We start from the raw sequence: 20664 nt of genomic DNA, 5'->3' as shown, positions 1-20664 counted from the left end.
CTGGCGACCGTGTCAGCGTGCACTGTGCCTGGCCCGCCACATGAGTCACTAGTGCGCAATGGGACAAGGACATCCCTACCAGCCAAACCCTCCCGTCACCAGGACGACGCTGAGCCAATTGTGTGCCGCCCCATGGGTCTCCCGGTCGCAGCCGGCTGCAACAGAGCCTGGATTCGAACCCAGAATCTCTAGTGGCACAGCTAGCACGCCGATGCAGTGCCTTAGACCACTGCACCACTCGGGAGGCCTGAGAGAGAGAACATTAATTCAAGTTGACTGTTTTAATTTATTTACGCTCAAGTTATTTAATGACTATTTGGACTAACATACAGTCAGTGAACAAGCACGATTGAAATCCTAAAGATCCATCAGCGATGTGTGCCTAGTACGATATTGATTACTATCAGCATCAAACTGCATACAGATGATAGCAAAGTGACTCACTCCAACTGACTAGCCAGTTGCACTAGTTTCTGTTTGCTTTGGGATTTGATTGACGAATAACACGTCTGTTTGATTCACCAGAGGGGAAGCAAAGGTCACTGTGAATCATGCAGTAGCACTAATATTCACCATCATGGCAGTTCTACTCACACTGTCCTTTAATACCACAAAGCAGGAGCACTAATATTCACCATCATGGCAGTTCTACTCACACTGTCCTTTAATACCACAAAGCAGGAGCACTAATATTCACCATCATGGCAGTTCTACTCACACTGTCCTTTAATACCACAAAGAGATTGGCAATATACTGTAACAGTTAAACAAACACACAGAAACACACACATACACACACAATGAGTCAATTTGGCCCATTTTTGACCAATCTACTGTAATGTGTCAAATTGACCCAGGACACCTTTTTGAACATAATACAAGGGTAAGTTGAACCTCAGGGGAATTCTGCATGGGGTCAAGGGTCAGGAACAGATCACGGGGTTTCTCTCTAATAGATGTATAATTGAGCTTGAGCTGATGAAGTATGGAATAATGTAATCTAATCAACCAACCAACAGTACTCTGATCTGCTCTGCTCTGCTCTATGTAGATAGATCTATAGATGGGCAGGCCCTGGACAAGCCACATATATTCCTGAGTAGGGTTGCAGAATTCTGGGAATTTTCAATACGTTTTCTGATTTTCTCTAAATCCCAGTTGGAGGATTCCCAGAAACGGGGAGGAATAAGCAGGAAATCCGAATTCCTCCACCCAGGATTTCTAGAAAACCAGGGAATTTATTGAATGTTTTGCAACCCTACTCCTGAGCTATATGGGAGCAAGGCGCTGGATAAATTGGTTGCTGGTAGGCTATAACATGATGTCATCACAGCCTATTTCCACTCTAATATAAAAAAAAATGTATCAACCTTTTAACCTTTGTGTTTAAACTCAGTCAAGCCACAGGTGGACTTTTCAAAACCTATTAGAAAGAAACCCACTGGCAAGAAACCCACCCACTCTGAATGATCGCTGTATCAGTCAGGCCAAATATGTAGTTCTGAGAACTCATTCCAGGGTTCTGGAGGTTCTATATCAACTCGTTAAATATCACAATGTTATGTTTCCATTCCAATAACATCAAAATAGAAATAAAGTGGCCACTCAGACCCACTGTTGGATGAGTATATGGACATAGTAATTGTATGCCAAAGATTTGCAACTGTCTGCCCTGATTTCAGTTAATTCAGTACCTTTAGTTCACTCACTCAGGAAATGAGTTTTGAATGCCCTGTCATTACCACGTATCCTGTCCCATACTAAAACCTGAATCATCTTCTTCATTAAGCAATTTTTCTTCCAATTGGGAATAAAGAACTACTACATCTTCTTCATCATCTTCTTCTGTTGTGTCTCTGTAGCCATCGAGACCCAGAGCACCAGTTCTGAGGAGCTGGTTCCAAGTCCCCCGTCCCCCCTGCCCCCGCCCCGTGTCTACAAGCCCTGCTTCGTGTGCCAGGACAAGTCCTCGGGGTACCACTATGGTGTCAGCGCCTGCGAGGGCTGCAAGGTAAGACATACACACCAAAACCAGCAACATTCACACCAAAACCAGCAACATTCACACCAAAACCAGCAACATACACACCAAAACCAGCAATATACACACCAAAACCATCTACATACACACCAAAACCATCAACATATACACAAAGCCATAAACATACACACCAAAACCATCAACGTACACACCAAAACCAGCAACATTCACACCAAAACCATCAACGTACACACCAAAACCATCTACATACACACCAAAACCATCAACGTACACACCAAAACCATCTACATACACACCAAAACCATCAACATTCACACCAAAACTATCAACGTACACACCAAAACCATCTACATACACACCAAAACCAGCAACATACACACTAAAACCATCAACGTACACACCAAAACCATCTACATACACACCAAAACCATCAACGTACACACCAAAACCATCAACGTACACACCAAAACCAGCAACATTCACACCAAAACCATCAACATACACACCAAAACCATCAACGTACACACCAAAACCAGCAACATTCACACCAAAACCAGCAACAAACACACCCAAACTATCAACATACACACCAAAACTATCAACATACACACCAAAACCAGCAACATTCATACCAAAATCAGCAACATTCACACCAAAACCAGCAACATTCACACCAAAACCAGCAACATTCATACCAAAACCAGCAACATTCACACAAAACCAACAACATACACACCAAAACCATCAACATTCACACCAAAACCAGCAACAAACACACCCAAACTATCAACATACACACCAAAACCAGCAACATTCACACCAAAACCAGCAACATACACACCAAAACCAGCAATATACACACCAAAACCATCTACATACACACCAAAACCATCAACATATACACAAAGCCATCAACATACACACCAAAACCATCAACGTACCACACCAAAACCAGCAACATTCACACCAAAACCATCAACGTACACACCAAAACCATCTACATACACACCAAAACCATCAACATACACACCAAAAACCATTCACACCAAAACCAGCAACATACACACCAAAACCATCAACATACACACCAAAACCATCAGTACACACCAAAACCAGCAACATTCACACCAAAACCAGCAACAAACACACCCAAACTATCAACATACACACCAAAACTATCAACATACACACCAAAACCAGCAACATTCACACCAAAATCAGCAACATTCACACCAAAACCAGCAACATTCACACCAAAACCAGCAACATTCATACCAAAACCAGCAACATTCACACAAAACCAACAACATACACACCAAAACCATCAACATTCACACCAAAACCAGCAGACCTCTCGAGCCAGATGTTTTCCTCACAACTTGACCTAACCAGAAATGAAGGTCACTTCGTGAGGAAAAACCTCTGATTGATGTTGTCCACAGTCTATCAATGCAGCTGTACCTGACTGTGCATACTGGATGTACCAGTGTACTGTACGTACAGAACATACAACCTGTTGGTTCAAACTCCAGTCCAGTGTGGTTTTGGAGGCTGCAGGAGAGAGATAATGAAGATGCGTTATCTTCATTATTTCTCTCCTGCTGCAATTGGAATGCTGGAATCTCAGGAATCCTTTGGAGTTTAGGCCTGGGGGGAGGAGGGGGTGAATAAGACTCTATAAGCCCCAGTGTGACCCCGTACCTACAGCCCTGTGACCTGCGAATACCACCTAGAGTCAGACATACTGCAAGTATATACAGTACCATGGAGGTATAGTTAAGCAATAAGGTCCGAGGGGGTGTGGTATATGGCCAATATACCACAGCTAAGGGCAGTTTGCATGCACGATGCGACGCGGAGTGCCTGGACACAGCCCTTAGCTGTGCTATATTGGCAATATATCACAAACCCACGAGGAGCCTTATTGCTATTGTTGCTTATTGCTGATATACGGTCTGATATACCATGGCTTTCAGCCAATCAGAATGCAGGGCTCAAACCACCCAGTTTATAACAGACCATATACCACGGGGATGACAAAACATGTATTTTTACTGCTCTAATTACTTTGATAACCAGTTTATAATAGCAATAAGGCACCTCAGGGGTTTGTGGTATATGGCCAATATACCACGGCTATGGGCTGTATCCAGGCACTACAATTTGCGTCATGCGTAAGAACAGCCCTTAGCCATGGTATATTGGCCATATACCACACATCCTCAGGTCTTATTGCTTAATTAGAACCTAGCTACAGAAATATGGGGAAGTCATTAGAAAACACTAACAAATGCATACGATCACACACACTTCAATAGAAAACACACGTGCGCCTGCACGCACACACACCAAACATAACTATTTAATTAGGCCAAACACATTCCTTCTACTACAGCACCCTGACTGGACTGCAGATGGTATTCCTTCCTTTCTGTCTCTCTTTCTCCGCTGAGTGGCTGGTAGCAGGATGTAAAAATAGCAGAATTCATGCTAGAATAGCTTTGTGTGACATCTTTCCTCGGAAGGGATTAGACCAGGGATTATGCTTTTTCTGTGTTGTATTCCTCTCCATGGCGAGGGCATTGTTGTCATGGGGTGTGAGGGCCGAGCCCCTCCATTGGACAGAGTCAATTGAGCGTGCTTGTTCTCTCAAATCAAATCCAATCAAATGTTATTGGTCACATACACATGTTTAGCAGATGTTATTGCGCGTGTAGCGAAATGCTATGTTTCTAGCTCCAACAGTGCAGTAATATCTAACAATTTCACAAGAATACACACGATACACACAAATCTAAAGTAAATTAATGGAATTAAGAATATATAAATATTTGGATGAGCGTATGTCGAAGCTGCATAGACTAAGATACAGCAGAGTAGAATAGAATACAGTATATACATATGAGATGAGTAATGCAAAATATGTCAAAATTATTCAAGTGACTAGTGTTCCATTATTCAAGTGTCCAGTGATTTCAAGTCTATGTATATAGGACAGCAGCCTCTAAGGTGCTACTGATGGCTATTTAACAGTCTGATGGCCTTGAGCTAGAAGCTGTTTTTCAGTCTCTCAATCCCAGCTTTGATGCACCTGTATTGACCTCTCCTTCTGGATGATAGCAGTGTGAACAGGCAGTAGCTTGGGTGGTTGTTGTCCTTGATGATCTTTTTGGCCTTCCTGTGACATCGGGTGCTGTAGGTGTCCTGGAGGGCAGGTAGTTTGCCCACAATGATGCGTTGGGCAGACCGCACCACCCTCTAGAGAGCCCTGCGGTTGCGGGTGTTGCAGTTGCCGTACTAAATGGTGATACAGCCCAACAAGATGCTCTCAATTGTGTATCTGTAAAAGTTTGTGAGGGTTTTAGGTGCCAAACCAAATTTCTTCAGCCTTCTGAGGTTGAAGAGGTGCTTCTTCACCACACTGTCTGTGTGGGTGGACCATTTCAATTTGTCAGTGATGTGTACGCCGAGGAAGCTTTCCACCTTCTCTACTGCGGTCCCGTCGATGTGGATAGGGGGGTGCACCCTCTGCTGTTTCCTGAAGTCCCCGATCAGCTCCTTTGTTTTGTTAATGTTGAGTGAGAGGTTATTTTCCTGGCAACACTCTCCCAGGGCCCTCACCTCCTCCATGTAGGCTGTCTCATCATTGTTGGTAATCAGGCCTTCTACTGTTGTGTCGTCTGCAAACTTGATGTTTGAGTTGGAGGCGTGCGTGGCCACGCAGTCATGGGTGAACAGGGAGTACAGGAAGGTATTTAGCACGCACTCTTGTGGGGCCTTTGTGTTGAGGATCAGCGAAGTAGAGGTGTGTTTCCTACCTTCACCGCCTGGGGACGGCCCGTCAGGAAGTCCAGGACCCAGTTGCACAGGGCTGGGTTCAGACCCAGGGCCCAGAGCTTAATGATGAGCTTGGAGGGTACACCTGTGTTGAATGCTGCTCTATAGTCAATCAACAGCATTCTTACATAGGTATTCCTTTTGGCCAGATGGGATAGGGCAGTGTGCAGTGTGATGGCAATTGCATCGTCTGTTGATCTATTGGGGTGGTAAGAAAATAGTAGTGCGTCTAGGGTGTCAGGTAAGGTAGAGGTGATATGATCCTTAACTAGCGTCTCAAAGCACTTCATAATGACAGAAGTGAGTGCTACGGGGCGATAGTCATTTAGTTCAGTTACCTTTGCTTTCTTGGGTACAGGAACAGTGGACATCTTGAAGCAAGTGGGGACAGCAGACTGGGATAGGGAGAGATTGAATATGTCCGTAAACACTCCAGCCCACTGATCTGCACATGCTCTGAGGACGTGGGAGGAGAAAAATAGAGTCGTGATCAGATTTGCCGAAGGGTCGGGGAGAGGCTTGTAGGCATTTCGAAAAGTTGAGGAGCAGTGTTCCAATGTTTTTCCAGAATGAGTACTACAGTCAATGTGTTGGTAGAACTTCTGTTAAAATCCCTAGCTACAATAAATGCACCCTTAGGATATGTGGTTTCCAGTTTGCATAAAGTCCAGTGTAGATCTTTGAAGGCCATCGTGGTATTGGCTTGAGGGGGAAAATACACGGCTGTGACTATAACCGAAGATAATTCTATTGGGTGGTATAACGGTTGGCATTTGATTGTGAGGTATTCTAGGTCAGGTGAACAAAAGGACTTGAGTTTCTGTATGTTATCACAATCACACCAAGAGTAGTTAATCATGAAACATACACACCGCCTTTCTTCTTCCCAGAGAGTTCTTTATTCCTGTAGGGGTGAAATACTGAGAACCCAACTGGCTGTATGGACGGGGACAGTATATCCCGAGAGAGCCATATTCCCATGAAACAGAGTATGTTACAATCCCTGATGTCTTTCTGAAAGGAGATCCTCGCCATGAGCTCATCTATTTTATTATCCAGAGACTGAACATTAGCGTGTAATATACTCAGAAGCTGTGTATGGTGTGCACGCCTCCTGAGTCAGACTAGAAGTCTTCACCGAATACCTCTTCTGGTGGTGTTTTGGACTGGTCCAAAACAAAGGATCCAATTCGGGAAAGTTGTATTCCTGGTCATGATGCTGGTGAGTTACCGCCTCGCTCTGATATAATCAGATGTTATTTCCGGCTGTATGTAATAACACAAAAACATTTCTGGCCCCGTAATGTAAGAAATAACGTTTAAAAAAAAATACTGCAAAGTTGCTTAGGAGCTAGAAGCAGAACTGCCATATCTATCGGTGCCATGTCCATCTCAATGTGTCTACTCTGGTTTAATAAAGGATACAAAATATACATGCCTGTTGAATTCCCCTTGAAAATAAATGCCCTTAGATACACCCTTTTGTCACACTGCGCATCGGTCATTAGTCGACTACCCTGAATTAGAGGTCGACCGATTAATCGGAATGGCCGATAATTTTATTTAATCTTTATTTAACTAGGCAAGTCAGTTAAGAACACATTCTTATTTTTGAATGACGGCCTAGGTTAACTGCCTTGTTCAGGGGCAGAATGACAGATTTTTACCTTGTCAGCTCAGTGATTCAATCTTGCAACCTTACGGTTAACTAGTCCAACGCTCTAACCACCTGCCTCACGAGGAGCCCGCCTGTTCCGCGAATGCAGTAAGAAGCCAAGGTAAGTTGCTAGCTAGCATTAAACTTAATCAATCATTATCACTAGTTATAACTACACATGGTTGATGATATTACTAGTTTATCTAGCGTGTCCTGCATTGCATATAATCGATGCAGTGCGCATTCGCGAAAAAGGACTGTCATTCCTCTAACGTGTACCTAACCATAAACACCAATGCTTTTCTTAAAATCAATACACAGAAGTATATATTTGTAAACCTGCATATTTAGCTAAAAGAAATCCAGGTTAGCAGGCAATATTAACCAGGTGAAATTGTGCCACTTCTCTTGCGTTCATTGCACGCAGAGTCAGGGTATATGCAACAGTTTGGGCTGCCTAATTTGACAGAATTTTACATAATTATGAAATAACATTGAAGGTTGTGCAATGTAACAGGAATATTTAGACTGATGGATGCCACCCGTTAGATAAAATACGGAATGGTTCCGTATTTCACGAAAAGAATAAACGTCTTGTTTTCGAGATGATAGTTTCCGGATTCGACCATATTACTGACCTAAGGCTCGCATTTCTGTGTGTTATTATGTTCGAATTAAGTCTATGATTTGATAGAGCAGTCTGACTGAGCGATGGTAGACACCAGCAGGCTCGTAAGCATTCATTCAGACAGCACTTTCATGCGTTTTGCCAGCAGCTCTGCTGACTGAGCGATGGTAGGCACCAGCAGGCTCGTAAGCATTCATTCAAACAGCACTTTCGTGCGTTTTGCCAGCAGCTCTGCTGTTTCAAGCCTATCAACTCCCGAGATTAGGCTGGTGTAACGATGTGATGTGAAATGGCTAGCTAGTTAGCGGGGTGCGCGCTAATAGCGTTTCAAACGTCACTCGCTCTGAGACTTGGAGTAGTTGTTCCCCTTGCTCTGCATGGGTAACGCTGCTTTGAGGGTGGCTGTTGTTGTTGTGTTCCTGGTTCGAGCTCAGGGAGGAGCGATACTAAAGTTCCTATAAGAACATCCAATAGTCCTATTATTCCTATAATAACTACAACCTAAAACTTCTTACCTGGGAATATTTGAGACTCATGTTAAAAGGAACCACCAGCTTTCATATGTTCTCATGTTCTGAGCAAGGAACTGAAACGTTAGCTTTCTTACATGGCACATATTGCACTTTTACTTTCTTCTCCAACACTTTGTTTTTGCATTATTTATGTGTGGCTAAATTGATTTCATTGATGTATTATATTAAGTTAAAATAAGTGTTCATTCAGTATTGTTGTAATTGTCATTATTACAAATAAATGCAAAAAAATCGTCAGATTAATCGGTATCAGCTTTTTTGTCCTCCAATAATCGGTATCGGCGTTGAAAAATCATAATCGGTCGACCTCTACCCTGAATACATATACATGTAATGAGAGAGATGAGAGAGAAACACCAGCAGATGAGGAAGAGAGACACAAGAAGCGAAAACAAAGACTACGACAGATCCGGGTCTTTTAGAATGTTTTCAAGGCAGAACAACCTCAACTCATTTACATCATCTGACACCAGCAACGATCGCCTTTGTTTGATATCTGGAGGAAAGCTGATTTGAATTGGTAAATCAGTGAGCAGACATATGGGCTTCCATAAGTACATGCATATGCAGTAGTAGTGGTGCGCTAGGGGGGTTACTTGTTATGGGTATTCGGTGAAAGTCAAGACGTCTCAAACCAAAGGCAGTCTCCTCTACTGTTCAGAAGTGACAGTTGTGTCCTACACCTTTGTGACATCACCCCTCTGGGGGTTCTGAAACTGTTCCCACAGAGAGCGATGAGGACCAACTCAACACAGCACACAGCATTGAACCAGACCTGGGTCAAATACCTTTGAGTACTTGAAACACTGAAACTTGAAACAAAAACAAAAAAACTTCAAACCACACATTTTCTTAGAGTTTGCACTTTGGGGAACTATTCTGATGGTTCCATAGTGGGGAAACCAGATAAAGAGTAACTTTAAGTATTTGAAAGTGTACCAGTCAATAGTTTGGACACACCTACTCATTACAGGTTTTTTCTTTATTTTGACTATTTTCTACATTGTAGAATAACAGTGAAGACATCAAAACTATGAAATAACACTTATGGAATCATGTAGTAACCAAAAAAGTGTTAAACAAATCCAAATATATTTTAGATTTTAGATTCTTCAAAGTAGCTTGATTACAGCTTTGCACACTCTTGGCATTCTCTCAACTAGCTTCACCTGGAATGCTTTTCTTGAAGGAGTTCCCACATATGCTGAGCACTTGTTGGCAGCTTTTCCTTCACTCAGCTGTCCAACTCATCCCAAAACATCTCAATTGAGTTGAGGTTGGGTGTTTGTGGAGGTCAAGTCAATCTGATGCAGCACTCCGTCACTCTCCTTCTTGGTCAAATAGCCCTTACACAGCCCTCACACAGCGGTGTGTTGGGTCATTGTACTGTTGAAAAAAAATGATATTCCCACTAAGCACAAACCAGATGGGATGGCATATCTCTGCAGAATGCAGACAGTGTCACCAGAAAAGCACCATCACACCTCCTCCTCCATGCTTCACGGTGGGAACCACACATGCAGAGATCATCCAGCTACTTTTAAGAATCAAAAATGCGTCTCACAAAGACACGGCGGTTGGAACCAAAAATCTCAAATTTGGACTCATCAGACCAAAGGATAGGTTTCTACCGGTCTAATGTCCATAGCCCAAGCAAGTCTCTTCTTCTTATTGGTGTCCTTTAGTAGTGGTTTATTTGCAGCAATTTTACCATGAAGGCCTGATTCACGCAGTCTCCTCTGAAAAGTTGATGTTGAGATGTGTCTGTTACTTGAACTCTGTGAAGCATTTATTTGGGCTGCAATTTCTGAGGCTGGTAACTCAAATGAACTTATCTTCTGCAGCAGAGGTAACTCTGGGTCTTCCTTTCCTGTGGCGGTCCTCATGAGAGCCAGTTTCATCATAGCGCTTGATGGTTTTTGCGACTGTACTTGAAGAAACTTTAAAAGTTCTTGAAATTTCTCGTATTGACTGACCATTTCTTAAAGTAATGATGGACTGTCTTTTCTCTTTGCTTATTTGAGCTGTTCTTGCCATAATATGTATGGACTTGGTCTTTTACTAAATAGGGCTATCTTCTGTGTACCGCCCCTACCTTGTCACAACACAACTGATTGTCTCAAACGCATTAAGAAGGAAAGAAATTCCACAAATTAACTTTTACCAAGGCACACCTGTTAATTGAAATGCAATCCAGGTGATTACCTCATGAAGCTGTTTGAGAGAATGCCAAGAGTGAGCAAAGCTGTCATCAAGGCCAAGGGTGGCTTCTTTGAAGAATCTAAAATCACAAATATATTTTGATTTGTTTTACACTTTTTGGCTACTACATGATTCTATATGTGTTATTTCATAGTTTTGATGTCTTCACTATTATTCTACAATGTAGAAACAAATAATAAAAACCCTGGAATGAGTAGTTGTGTCCAAACTTTTGACTGGTACGGTAGGTATTTTACTTATACCTGTAGAGCACAAACATTAGGCCATAATCAACATAGTGTAGCAGAGTTCCCAAGTCCAATAGACCGTTCTGAAGTCCCAGGACCTCTTTCGCCTACAAACCCATTCATAAAAATCATATTGTCTGCTCTCTGTCAATAGAACAGATTGATTCACTGCCTCTGAGAAAAGAAGAATAACCTGTAGTTACGAGAAGAAGAACAGAATAATACACTATAAGGCTTAGATACATAGAGAAAGCTTTACTTTGTGGCGCAAATGTAGTTCAGTGTACAGCGCAGGAGGCTGGTGGTGTTCAGTAAGGATAACAACAACAACCAAACACTTTTCAATCTAGAAGGACATCACATAACATGTGGTAGAGAACCACAATCCCGTCATCTCTGGCCTCAATTTAGGATATTGGCTTTTGTGAATGTCCATGACAACGGCTATAGATTTTTCAAGTAGACTCAAGTATCTCTATGGCTATAAAAAAATGACGGCTTTTATAGGTTTGACCTTGTCCGCATCTTCTTTTTTGGGCTGTCTGAAAAGCTTCCAGCTTCATTTAAAAAGGATAGATAATCTTTGTCTGTTCAGTGTATAGTGCAAGCATGATTTAATTACAAAGTTCACAGAGCATTCTATCCTTGTGATAAAACCTTTCAAGTTCTGCGACTCAACTAGTGAGTCTGCATGTCTACAGTAGAGGTCTCAAATAAATAATGAAACATGTTCAATTTGGTTTAAATAATGCAGAAACAAAGTGTTGGAGAAGAAAGTAAAAGTGCAATATGTGCCATGTAAAAAAGGCTAACGTTTAAGTGCCTTGCTCAGAACATGAGAACATATGAAAGCTGGTGGTTCCTTTTAACATGAGGCCTCAATATTCCCAGGTAAGAAGTTTTAGGTTGTAGTTGTTATAGGAATTATAGGACTATTTCTCTCTATACCATTTGTATTTCATTAACCTTTGACTATTGGATGTTCTTATAGGCACTTTAGTATTGCCAGTGTAGTATAGCTTCCGTCCCTCTCCTTGCCCCTACCTGGGCTCGAACCAGGAACACAATGACAACAGCCATCCTCGAAGCATCGTTACCCATCGCTCCACAAAAGCCACGGCCCTTGCAGTGCAAGGGGAAGAACTACTCCAAGTCTCAGAGCAAGTGATGTCACCGATTGAAACACTATTAGTGCGCACCCCGCTAACTAGCTAGCCATTTCACATCGGTTACACCAGCCTAACCTCGGGAGTTGATAGGCTTGAAGTCATAAACAGATCAATGCTTGAAGCACACCAAAGAGATGCTGGGAAAACGCATCAAAGTGCTGTTTGAATGAATGCGTACAAGCCTGCTGCTGCCTACCATCGCTCAGTCAGACTGCTCTATCAAATATCAAATCATAGACTTAATTATAACACACAGAAATACGAGCCTTTTGGTCATTAATATGGTCGAATCCGGAAACTATCATTTCAAAAACAAAACATTTATTCTTTCATTGAAATACGGGTGTAATGGCTGATTTCCTCCTCTTCGTCTGAAGATGTGTAGCAGGGATCGGACCAAGATGCGGCGTGGTAAGTGTTCATGATGTTTATTTTAAAGACATAAACTGAACACTAAAATACAAAAACAATAAACGTGAACAAACCGAAACAGTACCATGTGGCGACAAACACAGACACGGAAACAAACACCCACAAACCAACAGTGAAACCCAGGCTACCTAAATATGGTTCTCAATCAGGGACAACGATAAACAGCTGCCTCTGATTGAGGACCATATCAGGCCAAAGATAGAAATAGAAAAACATAGAAAAACACACATAGACTGCCCACCCCAACTCACGCCCTGACCATACTAAATAAAGACAAAACAAAGGTCCCGTACGGGCTCGGGAGAGACATGCGTCCTCAGAAACACAACCCAACCATGGATGCGCGCTTCTTAACACAGCGCGCATCCAACCCAGAAGCCAGCTGCAACAATGTGTCAGAGGAAACACTGTACACCTAGCGACCTGGTTAGTGTGCACTGCGCCCAGCACCCCACAGGAGTCGCTAGTGTGTGATGAGACAAGGATGTCCCTACCGGCCAAACCCTCCCTATACCAGACAACGCTAGGCCAATTGTGCGTCGCCCCATGGACCTCCCGGTCACGTCTGGCTGTGACAGAGCCTGGGCTCAAACCCAGAGTCTCTGGTGGCACAGCTAGCACTGCGATGCAGTGCCTTAGACCACTGCGCCACCCGGGAGGCCTCATGGCTATAATTTAACATATTTGCCACTAGAAAGGTATTAATTTGCCAGTAGAAATGTGATAGCATCCACTGAAGTAGCTAGCAAGTTTACTGGCTAGCAAGATAGCTACAGTAGTTGTCTTGGTAACCAAATAAACAAACTTGCTACTGTAGCTTAGCTAACCAATCCTAGCTTGATTTTATGAAAATGTGATTAAACAATGCCAATAATGTTGTCATTTCGACTATTGCTTTCAAAAGCAGCTCAAAAATAGAACATGTAAGAATGGACTTCATAGCCATTGAATTATACCTTGCAATTATACCCTGCGTTATATGGAATTATACAACGGGTGGGTCTAATCCTGAATGCTGATTGGTTAAAACCGCATTCCAGCCGGTGTCTATTCCACAAGTTACCACCGGCTAAATCTATGACGTTAAAATCCCTATTTACTCTGTGCAATCCACTGTCTCATCAGCCCAGCCAGGCAATTTCTAAACTTGATCTCCACTATAAAAACCATCTAGACGTTATATCACATTTCTTTTAGACTAACATTTAGTTTTCAACAGCGGAGATTTGTATAAACCGCTACTTTGCTATTATTTGACTTGACTGTAAGTTAGCCGTAGTTGGCTAGCTAGCAAGCAAGGGATAAGAATGTTGCCAGCCAGTATGGCAATAGAACATATAGAACGAACGACTGAGTCGCGTCTATAGAATAAAAAGACTGAACGAATAAAAAGACTGAACGACTGGGTCGCGTCTCTGTCAACCAAACCGATAGAATGACCAGCCGGCTTGGGTAGCAACCCTAGATTTGTGTCGGGACTATATCTTGTGGAGGGATGAAATAGTATGAATCAATTAATCAAAATAACTTTTTGAATTAAAATATGTCAATCATTATTTGAATATGTTGGTAACCCGTTGTATGAAAGTGATAATGCCCTCGAAGGCGGTGTTTGGAGGATATATTGGCATGGTTTGCCGGTCCTCGACTTCGTCTCAGGCCTAACAACACCCGTGCCAATATATCCTCCAAACACCGGGCTTTGAGGGCATTATCACTTAAATAATGCACGCTCTAGAATGCCCTTAAAGCCAATCAGAAACAAGTATTCAACAATGCCAGGGTATCATGTGTTCTAATTATATTTCTATGAGGTAAGGATTATATTATATCACTTAACCCCACTTAATAACATGTCTAGAATGTTCACTCCAATGTTCCGCCCCAACATTCTGATTCAGTGTTCCGCCACAGGGATGGAACATTTTAACATGTTGCCATATCTGACAGTTCCTTGGCAGGGATGTGAATTGGTTTGGAATGAACCCTTTTCCTCGCTGTTCCGGTCTTTTCTTCTCCTTAGTTCCGTAGCATTCTGCATAACAGGATTGGTTTGATTGAACCAGTTTGATGAGCAGAGAGATGTAGAACAGTAGTTTTCAACCTGTGGTCTGCGAGGGGTACTGCAGGTGGTCTGCAAATTTGTATTTTTTGTATGATTTTTTTCCTTCTTCTAAGAATAAAAACAGTTGGGGGGATTAAGGGTATTATAAGCAATTTTACGTTACTTTTCACAATGCAAATTGTTAATACTAATATTAACAATAGGCTTTTACATTCAGTGATCAAATGTACTCTAAATTTGACCACCAAGATATTTAATGTTAAACATTTCTGTGATTCAGGGATGGTGGTCTTCGAGACCTTTTGACGGTAATTTGGTGGTGCCCAGAACAGACGATTGGGAACCGCTGAGTTAGAGGTAGACAACATACACTCTGGATGACACACACACACACACATGCACTCACACACACACAGTGTGCTGCTCCAGTCTCCCCTGGTCTCCCAGGGTCCAGCTTGTCCTCTATGTGTTTTTAATGTCTTTATTTACCTCCAGCTGTCTGATGGTAATGTCAGGGAATGATCTAAAGACAGTTCACTTCAGAGGGAGTGGGAGAGGGGAGAGAGGGGGGGGGAGTGGGAGAGGAGAGAGAGGGGGAGAGGGAGAGAGGAGTGGGGAGAGAGAGAGAGAGAGAGAGGGGGAGAGGGAGCGAAAGAGACAGGAGGGCAGAGAAAAGGGAAAGAGGGGAGAGAGGACATGGAGCTGTGTCGTCCTCAGTCTAAACTACCCTCAGAGCAGGACAGAAGCTGCTAACACACACACACACACACACTCACACACACAGGCACACACTAACACACACACACACACACACACATATACATACAAACACACGCAAACGTAAACACACACATGTTCAGATACACACACACACTGCTAACACACAGTCCGTAATGTGATTTGTCAACGTTCTACAACATGAAAGTGCTTCATTTCTAATAGAGGCAGAAATCAAAAGCAGGAGGTCAATGTGGCTCAGCACACAGAGAAAATTGATCTGATTATGTTAAAGGATGCCATTTTCTCCTCCTTTTTCTCTTTTGTTAGTGGATTATTATGTGTTACTTCAAGTGTACTTTAAGTCGATTATCTGCCTGTCTGTCTTTGTGAATGAGTGAGTGAGTGAGTGTGTGTGTGTGTGTGTGTGTGTGTGTGTGTGTGTGTGTGTGTGTGTGTGTGTGTGTGTGTGTGTGTGAGTGAGTGAGTGAGTGAGTGAGTGAGTGAGTGAGTGAGTGAGTGAGTGAGTGAGTGAGTGAGTGAGTGAGTGAGTGAGTGAGTGAGTGAGTGAGTGAGTGAGTGAGTGAATGAGTGTGTTGGAAAGTTTGAAGAACAATCTATTGAAATGAAGTGTGTGATTTGATACATACTGGAGTGGAAATGAGGAGTTTCCTTTTCTACTGAGAAGTGAGATTTGATTCTGCAGACTGTATTTCCTTGGTTTATTTGAATAACTTGTGAATGATTTACCTGTTGGATTTACATAGGAGTTTTAGATTAGTTCATTGTTTGACAATGCTTTCAACTAAACTGAAATACAAAAAACCACAAAAAGGTTGCTTGTGTAATGTAACAAAGGAAGAGTATAAAGTAATGAGATGAAATGCATGTAACTAGTCATTCAATCACTGTACGCAAATGTCTAAATGTAATCCTCATCTAAATTCTTTGTACAATTTTCCCTTCACAAATACAGATATAGTGTCTTAATTTGACATAGTGGTGTCATAGCAAATGAATCCTGCAGCAGCAGAATTTGAACGTTTAGTCCATAATGTTGCTTCGTCGGTGTTTAGGATATTATATAAGCTGGTCAAAAGTAGGCTGCATGAAAAGTGGAATACTGTTCATTTAATTGTGTGTTAGTGCAGGTTTTCTGTGGATTTATGTAAATCACCAAGCTCATCTGCATTTCCTGCAGTGCAGGAAAATAATTCTCAGCAACTAAAGATCCTACATCTGTACATTATTCACAACCTCACTGCTGTGTTCCTGCGTATATAATGACAGTCTTCCAGTGTACAACTCATCAGGCCTGTTAACATGCATCCTGTGTCTGAAATATAGTCAGACAGGAGTTGCCTCCGGCCTCTGTCTCTGCCTAGGGGAGATGAGAACACTGACACTACTGTCTGACTGTCAGAGAGTTGGAGAACAGTTCAAAAGACACTCCACTATGTTGGTATTGTTGAATACTCCACAATCAATCACACACACACACACGCATTCACACAAAGGAACCCGTTTTCCTGATGTGTCTGTCTACCCCAGCTGGCAGTCATCATAGCCCCAATTCTAATAATAGTCATTACACTCAGAAACAGAGAACATGACCCAGATGAGCCTGTATGTGTGTGTGCGTGTGTGTGTGTCCATGCATGTATGCGTATGCTTTGTGTGTGTGTGTGCGTGTGTGTGGTATGTGTGTGTGTGTGTCCACGCATAAGTATGTATGGTGTGTGTGTGTGTGTGTGTGTGCATATGTGTGGTATGTGTGTGTGTGTGTGTGTGTGTGTGTGTGTGTGTGTGTGTGTGTGTGTGTGTGTGTGTGTGTGTGTGTGTGTGTGTGTGTGTGTCCACGCATAAGTATGTATGGTGTGTTTGTGCATGTGTCCATGCATGCATGTGTATGCTTTGGTGTGTGTGTGTGTGTGTGTGTGTGTGTGTGTGTGTGTGTGTGTGTGTGTGTGTGTGTGTGTGTGTGTGTGTGTGTCCACGCATAAGTATGTATGGTGTGTTTGTGTGCATGTGTCCATGCACGCGTGCGTATGTTTTGTGTGTGTGCGTATGGTATGTGTGTGTGTGTGTCTGGGTCGGTTATTCTATCCTTGTGGGGACCTACAATTTCCGTAAGTCCCCACAAGGATAGTAAAAGCAGGAAAAATTATCCCTCATGGGGACATTTCCTACATCCCCATGAGGACAAAGGCTCATTTAAGCTTAGTGGTTAGGTTAAGGGTTAGGGTTACAATTAGTGTTAGTGGTTAGGTTAAGGGTTAGGGTTACAATTAGTGTTAGTGGTTAGGTTAAGGGTTAGGGTTACAATTAGTGTTAGTGGTTAGGTTAAGGGTTAGGGTTACAATTAGTGTTAGTGGTTAGGTTAAGGGTTAGGGTTACAATTAGTGTTAGTGGTTAGGTTAAGGGTTAGGGTTACAATTAGTGTTAGTGGTTAGGTTAAGGGTTAGGGTTACAATTAGTGTTAGTGGTTAGGTTAAGGGTTAGGGTTACAATTAGGGTTAGTGGTTAGGTTAAGGGTTAGGGTTACAATTAGTGTTAGTGGTTAGGTTAAGGGTTAGTGTTACAATTAGTGTTAGTGGTTAGGTTAAGGGTTAAGGTTACAATTAGGGTTAGTGTTACAATTAGGGTTAGTGTTACAATTAGGGTTAGTGTAAGGGGTTAGGTTGAGGGTTAGGAGTTAAGTATAGGGTTTGGGTTAAGGTTATGGGATGAGAAAAATAGAATTTTGAATGAAATATTTTTTAGGTCCCCACAAGGATCGAAGAACATAACGTGTGTGTGTGTGTGATTCACTTTGTAGTTGCTTTGCTTAAAAAATAATCAGAAATATAAAAAAATCTGCATATCTGCTTGAAATTTGTTGGCTTAACGTTGACTTTCATATCAATCACGCATCAATGATAGATGCACTAAAACATGCTATGAACACAGATCTTCAGTTCTAATTCAAAACAGTACAAGGCTTTATTGAGATGTCAGCCTCTGTCTCCACTGTCCAGCCTGGTTAAGAAGCCTGCTGCTTGTCTTGAATAGGGACGGTCAGCCGATCCTGTATGTACGTCAGAAGCTTAGTGGAGCAGAGTGTTACAATCTGCTGAGAGAGAAGAGAAGAATGAAGATATATGCTGGGTGCCCCCAGGCCAGCGCCAAGACTGGGCCAGAAAGACAAGGGCTGAATAGGAGGGAGAGAAAGGTAGAAGTGGGAGGAGGTGAGCTAGGTTGGAGAGAGAGATAGAAGGGGGAGGAGGTGAGATAGGTTGGAGAGAGAGAGATAGAAGGGGGAGGAGGTGAGCTAGGTTGGAGAGAGAGATAGAAGGGGGAGGAGGTGAGCTAGGTTGGAGAGAGAGAGATAGAAGGGGGGAGGGGTGAGATAGGTTGGAGCGAGAGAGATAGAAGGGGAGGAGGTGAGCTAGGTTGGAGAGAAAGAGATAGAAGGGGGAGGAGGTGAGATAGGTTGGAAAGAGAGAGATAGAAGGGGGAGGAGGTGAGATAGGTTGGAAAGAGAGAGATAGAAGGGGGAGGAGGTGAGATAGGTTGGAGTGAGAAAGATAGAAGTGGGAGGAGGTGAGATAGGTTGGAGAGAGAGATAGAAGGGGAGGAGGTGAGATAGGTTGGAGAGAGAGAGAGATAGAAGGGGAGGAGGTGAGCTAGGTTGGAGAGAGAGATAGAAAGGGGAGGAGGTGAGCTAGGTTGGAGAGAGAGAGATAGAAGGGGGAGGAGGTGAGCTAGGTTGGAGAGAGAAAGATAGAAGGGGGAGGAGGTGAGCTAGGTTGAGAGAGAGAGATAGAAGGGGAGGAGGTGAGATAGGTTGGAGCGAGAGAGATAGAAGGGGGAGGAGGTGAGCTAGGTTGGAGAGAGAGATAGAAGCTAGGTTGGAGGAGAGTGAGGTGAGATAGGTTGGATTGAGAGAGATAGAAGGGGAGGAGGTGAGATAGGTTGGAGAGAGAAAGATAGAAGTGGGAGGAGGTGAGCTAGGTTGGAGAGAGAGAGATAGAAGTGGGAGGAGGTGAGCTAGGTTGGAGAGAGAGATAGAAGGGGGAGGAGGTGAGATTGGTTGGAGAGAGAGAGATAGAAGGGGGAGGAGGTGAGCTAGGTTGGAGAGAGAGATAGAAGGGGAGGAGGTGAGCTAGGTTGGAGAGAGAGAGAGAGAGAAGGGGGAGGTGAGATAGGTTGGAGTGAGAGAGATAGAAGGGGGAGGAGGTGAGATAGGTTGGAGAGAGAGAGATAGAAGGGGAGGAGGTGAGATGGGTTGGAAAGAGAGAGATAGAAGGGGGAGGAGGTGAGATAGGTTGGATTGAGAGAGATAGAAGGGGGGGGTGAGATAGGTTGGAGAGAGAGATAGAAGTGGGAGGAGGTGAGATAGGTTGGAGTGAGAGAGATAGAAGGGGGAGGAGGTGAGATAGGTTGGAGTGAGAGAGATAGAAGGGGGAGGAGGTGAGATAGGTTGGAGTGAGAAAGATAGAAGGGGAGGAGGTGAGATAGGTTGGAGAGAGAGATAGAAGTGGGAGGAGGTGAGATAGGTTGGAGAGAGAGAGATAGAAGGGGAGGAGGTGAGATAGGTTGGAGAGAAAGATAGAAGGGGGAGGAGGTGAGATAGGTTGGAGTGAGAGAGATAGAAGGGGGAGGAGGTGAGATAGGTTGGAGAGAAAGATAGAAGTGGGAGGAGGTGAGATAGGTTGGAGCGAGAGAGATAGAAGGGGGAGGAGGTGAGATAGGTTGGAGAGAGATAGAAGGGGGGAGACAGGGAGAGAGAAAGAAATAAGGGCAACATATCCTTGCTATTGAGAAAGGCCACCGAAGGCAGACCTGGCTCTGAGGAGAAGACAGGCTATGTGCACACTGCCCACAAAATGAGGTGGAAACTGAGATGCACTTCCTAACCTCCTGTCCAATGTATGACCATATCAGAGACACATATTTCCCTCAGATTACACAGATCCACAAAGAATTCGAAAACAAACCCGATTTTGATTAACTTCCATATCCACTGGGTGAAATACCACAGTGTGACATCACAGCAGCAAGATTTATGATGTGTTGCCACAAGAAACGGTCAACCAGTGAAGAATAAACGCCATTGTAAATACAACCCATATTTATGTTTATTTATTTTTCCCTTTTGTAGATTAACTATTTGCACATCATTACAACACTGT

General features: G+C 43.1%; 1 protein-coding gene across 1 annotated transcript in view; it reads left to right on the top strand.

Moving 5' to 3' along the window:
• The window catches only part of LOC112265842 (retinoic acid receptor alpha-A-like), a 116485-nt gene that overhangs the window by 17713 nt on the left and 78108 nt on the right, over window positions 1-20664 (top strand). The window contains exon 2 of the mRNA XM_042295467.1: window positions 1863-2011. Within this exon, the coding sequence (XP_042151401.1) occupies window positions 1863-2011 (149 nt within the window). The remainder of the gene's footprint in view (window positions 1-1862; window positions 2012-20664) is intronic.

The sequence above is a fragment of the Oncorhynchus tshawytscha genome, linkage group LG13 (genome assembly GCF_018296145.1).
Source record: "Oncorhynchus tshawytscha isolate Ot180627B linkage group LG13, Otsh_v2.0, whole genome shotgun sequence".
Classification (NCBI taxonomy): domain Eukaryota; kingdom Metazoa; phylum Chordata; class Actinopteri; order Salmoniformes; family Salmonidae; genus Oncorhynchus; species Oncorhynchus tshawytscha.
This window is presented reverse-complemented; position numbering and strand designations above follow the sequence as displayed.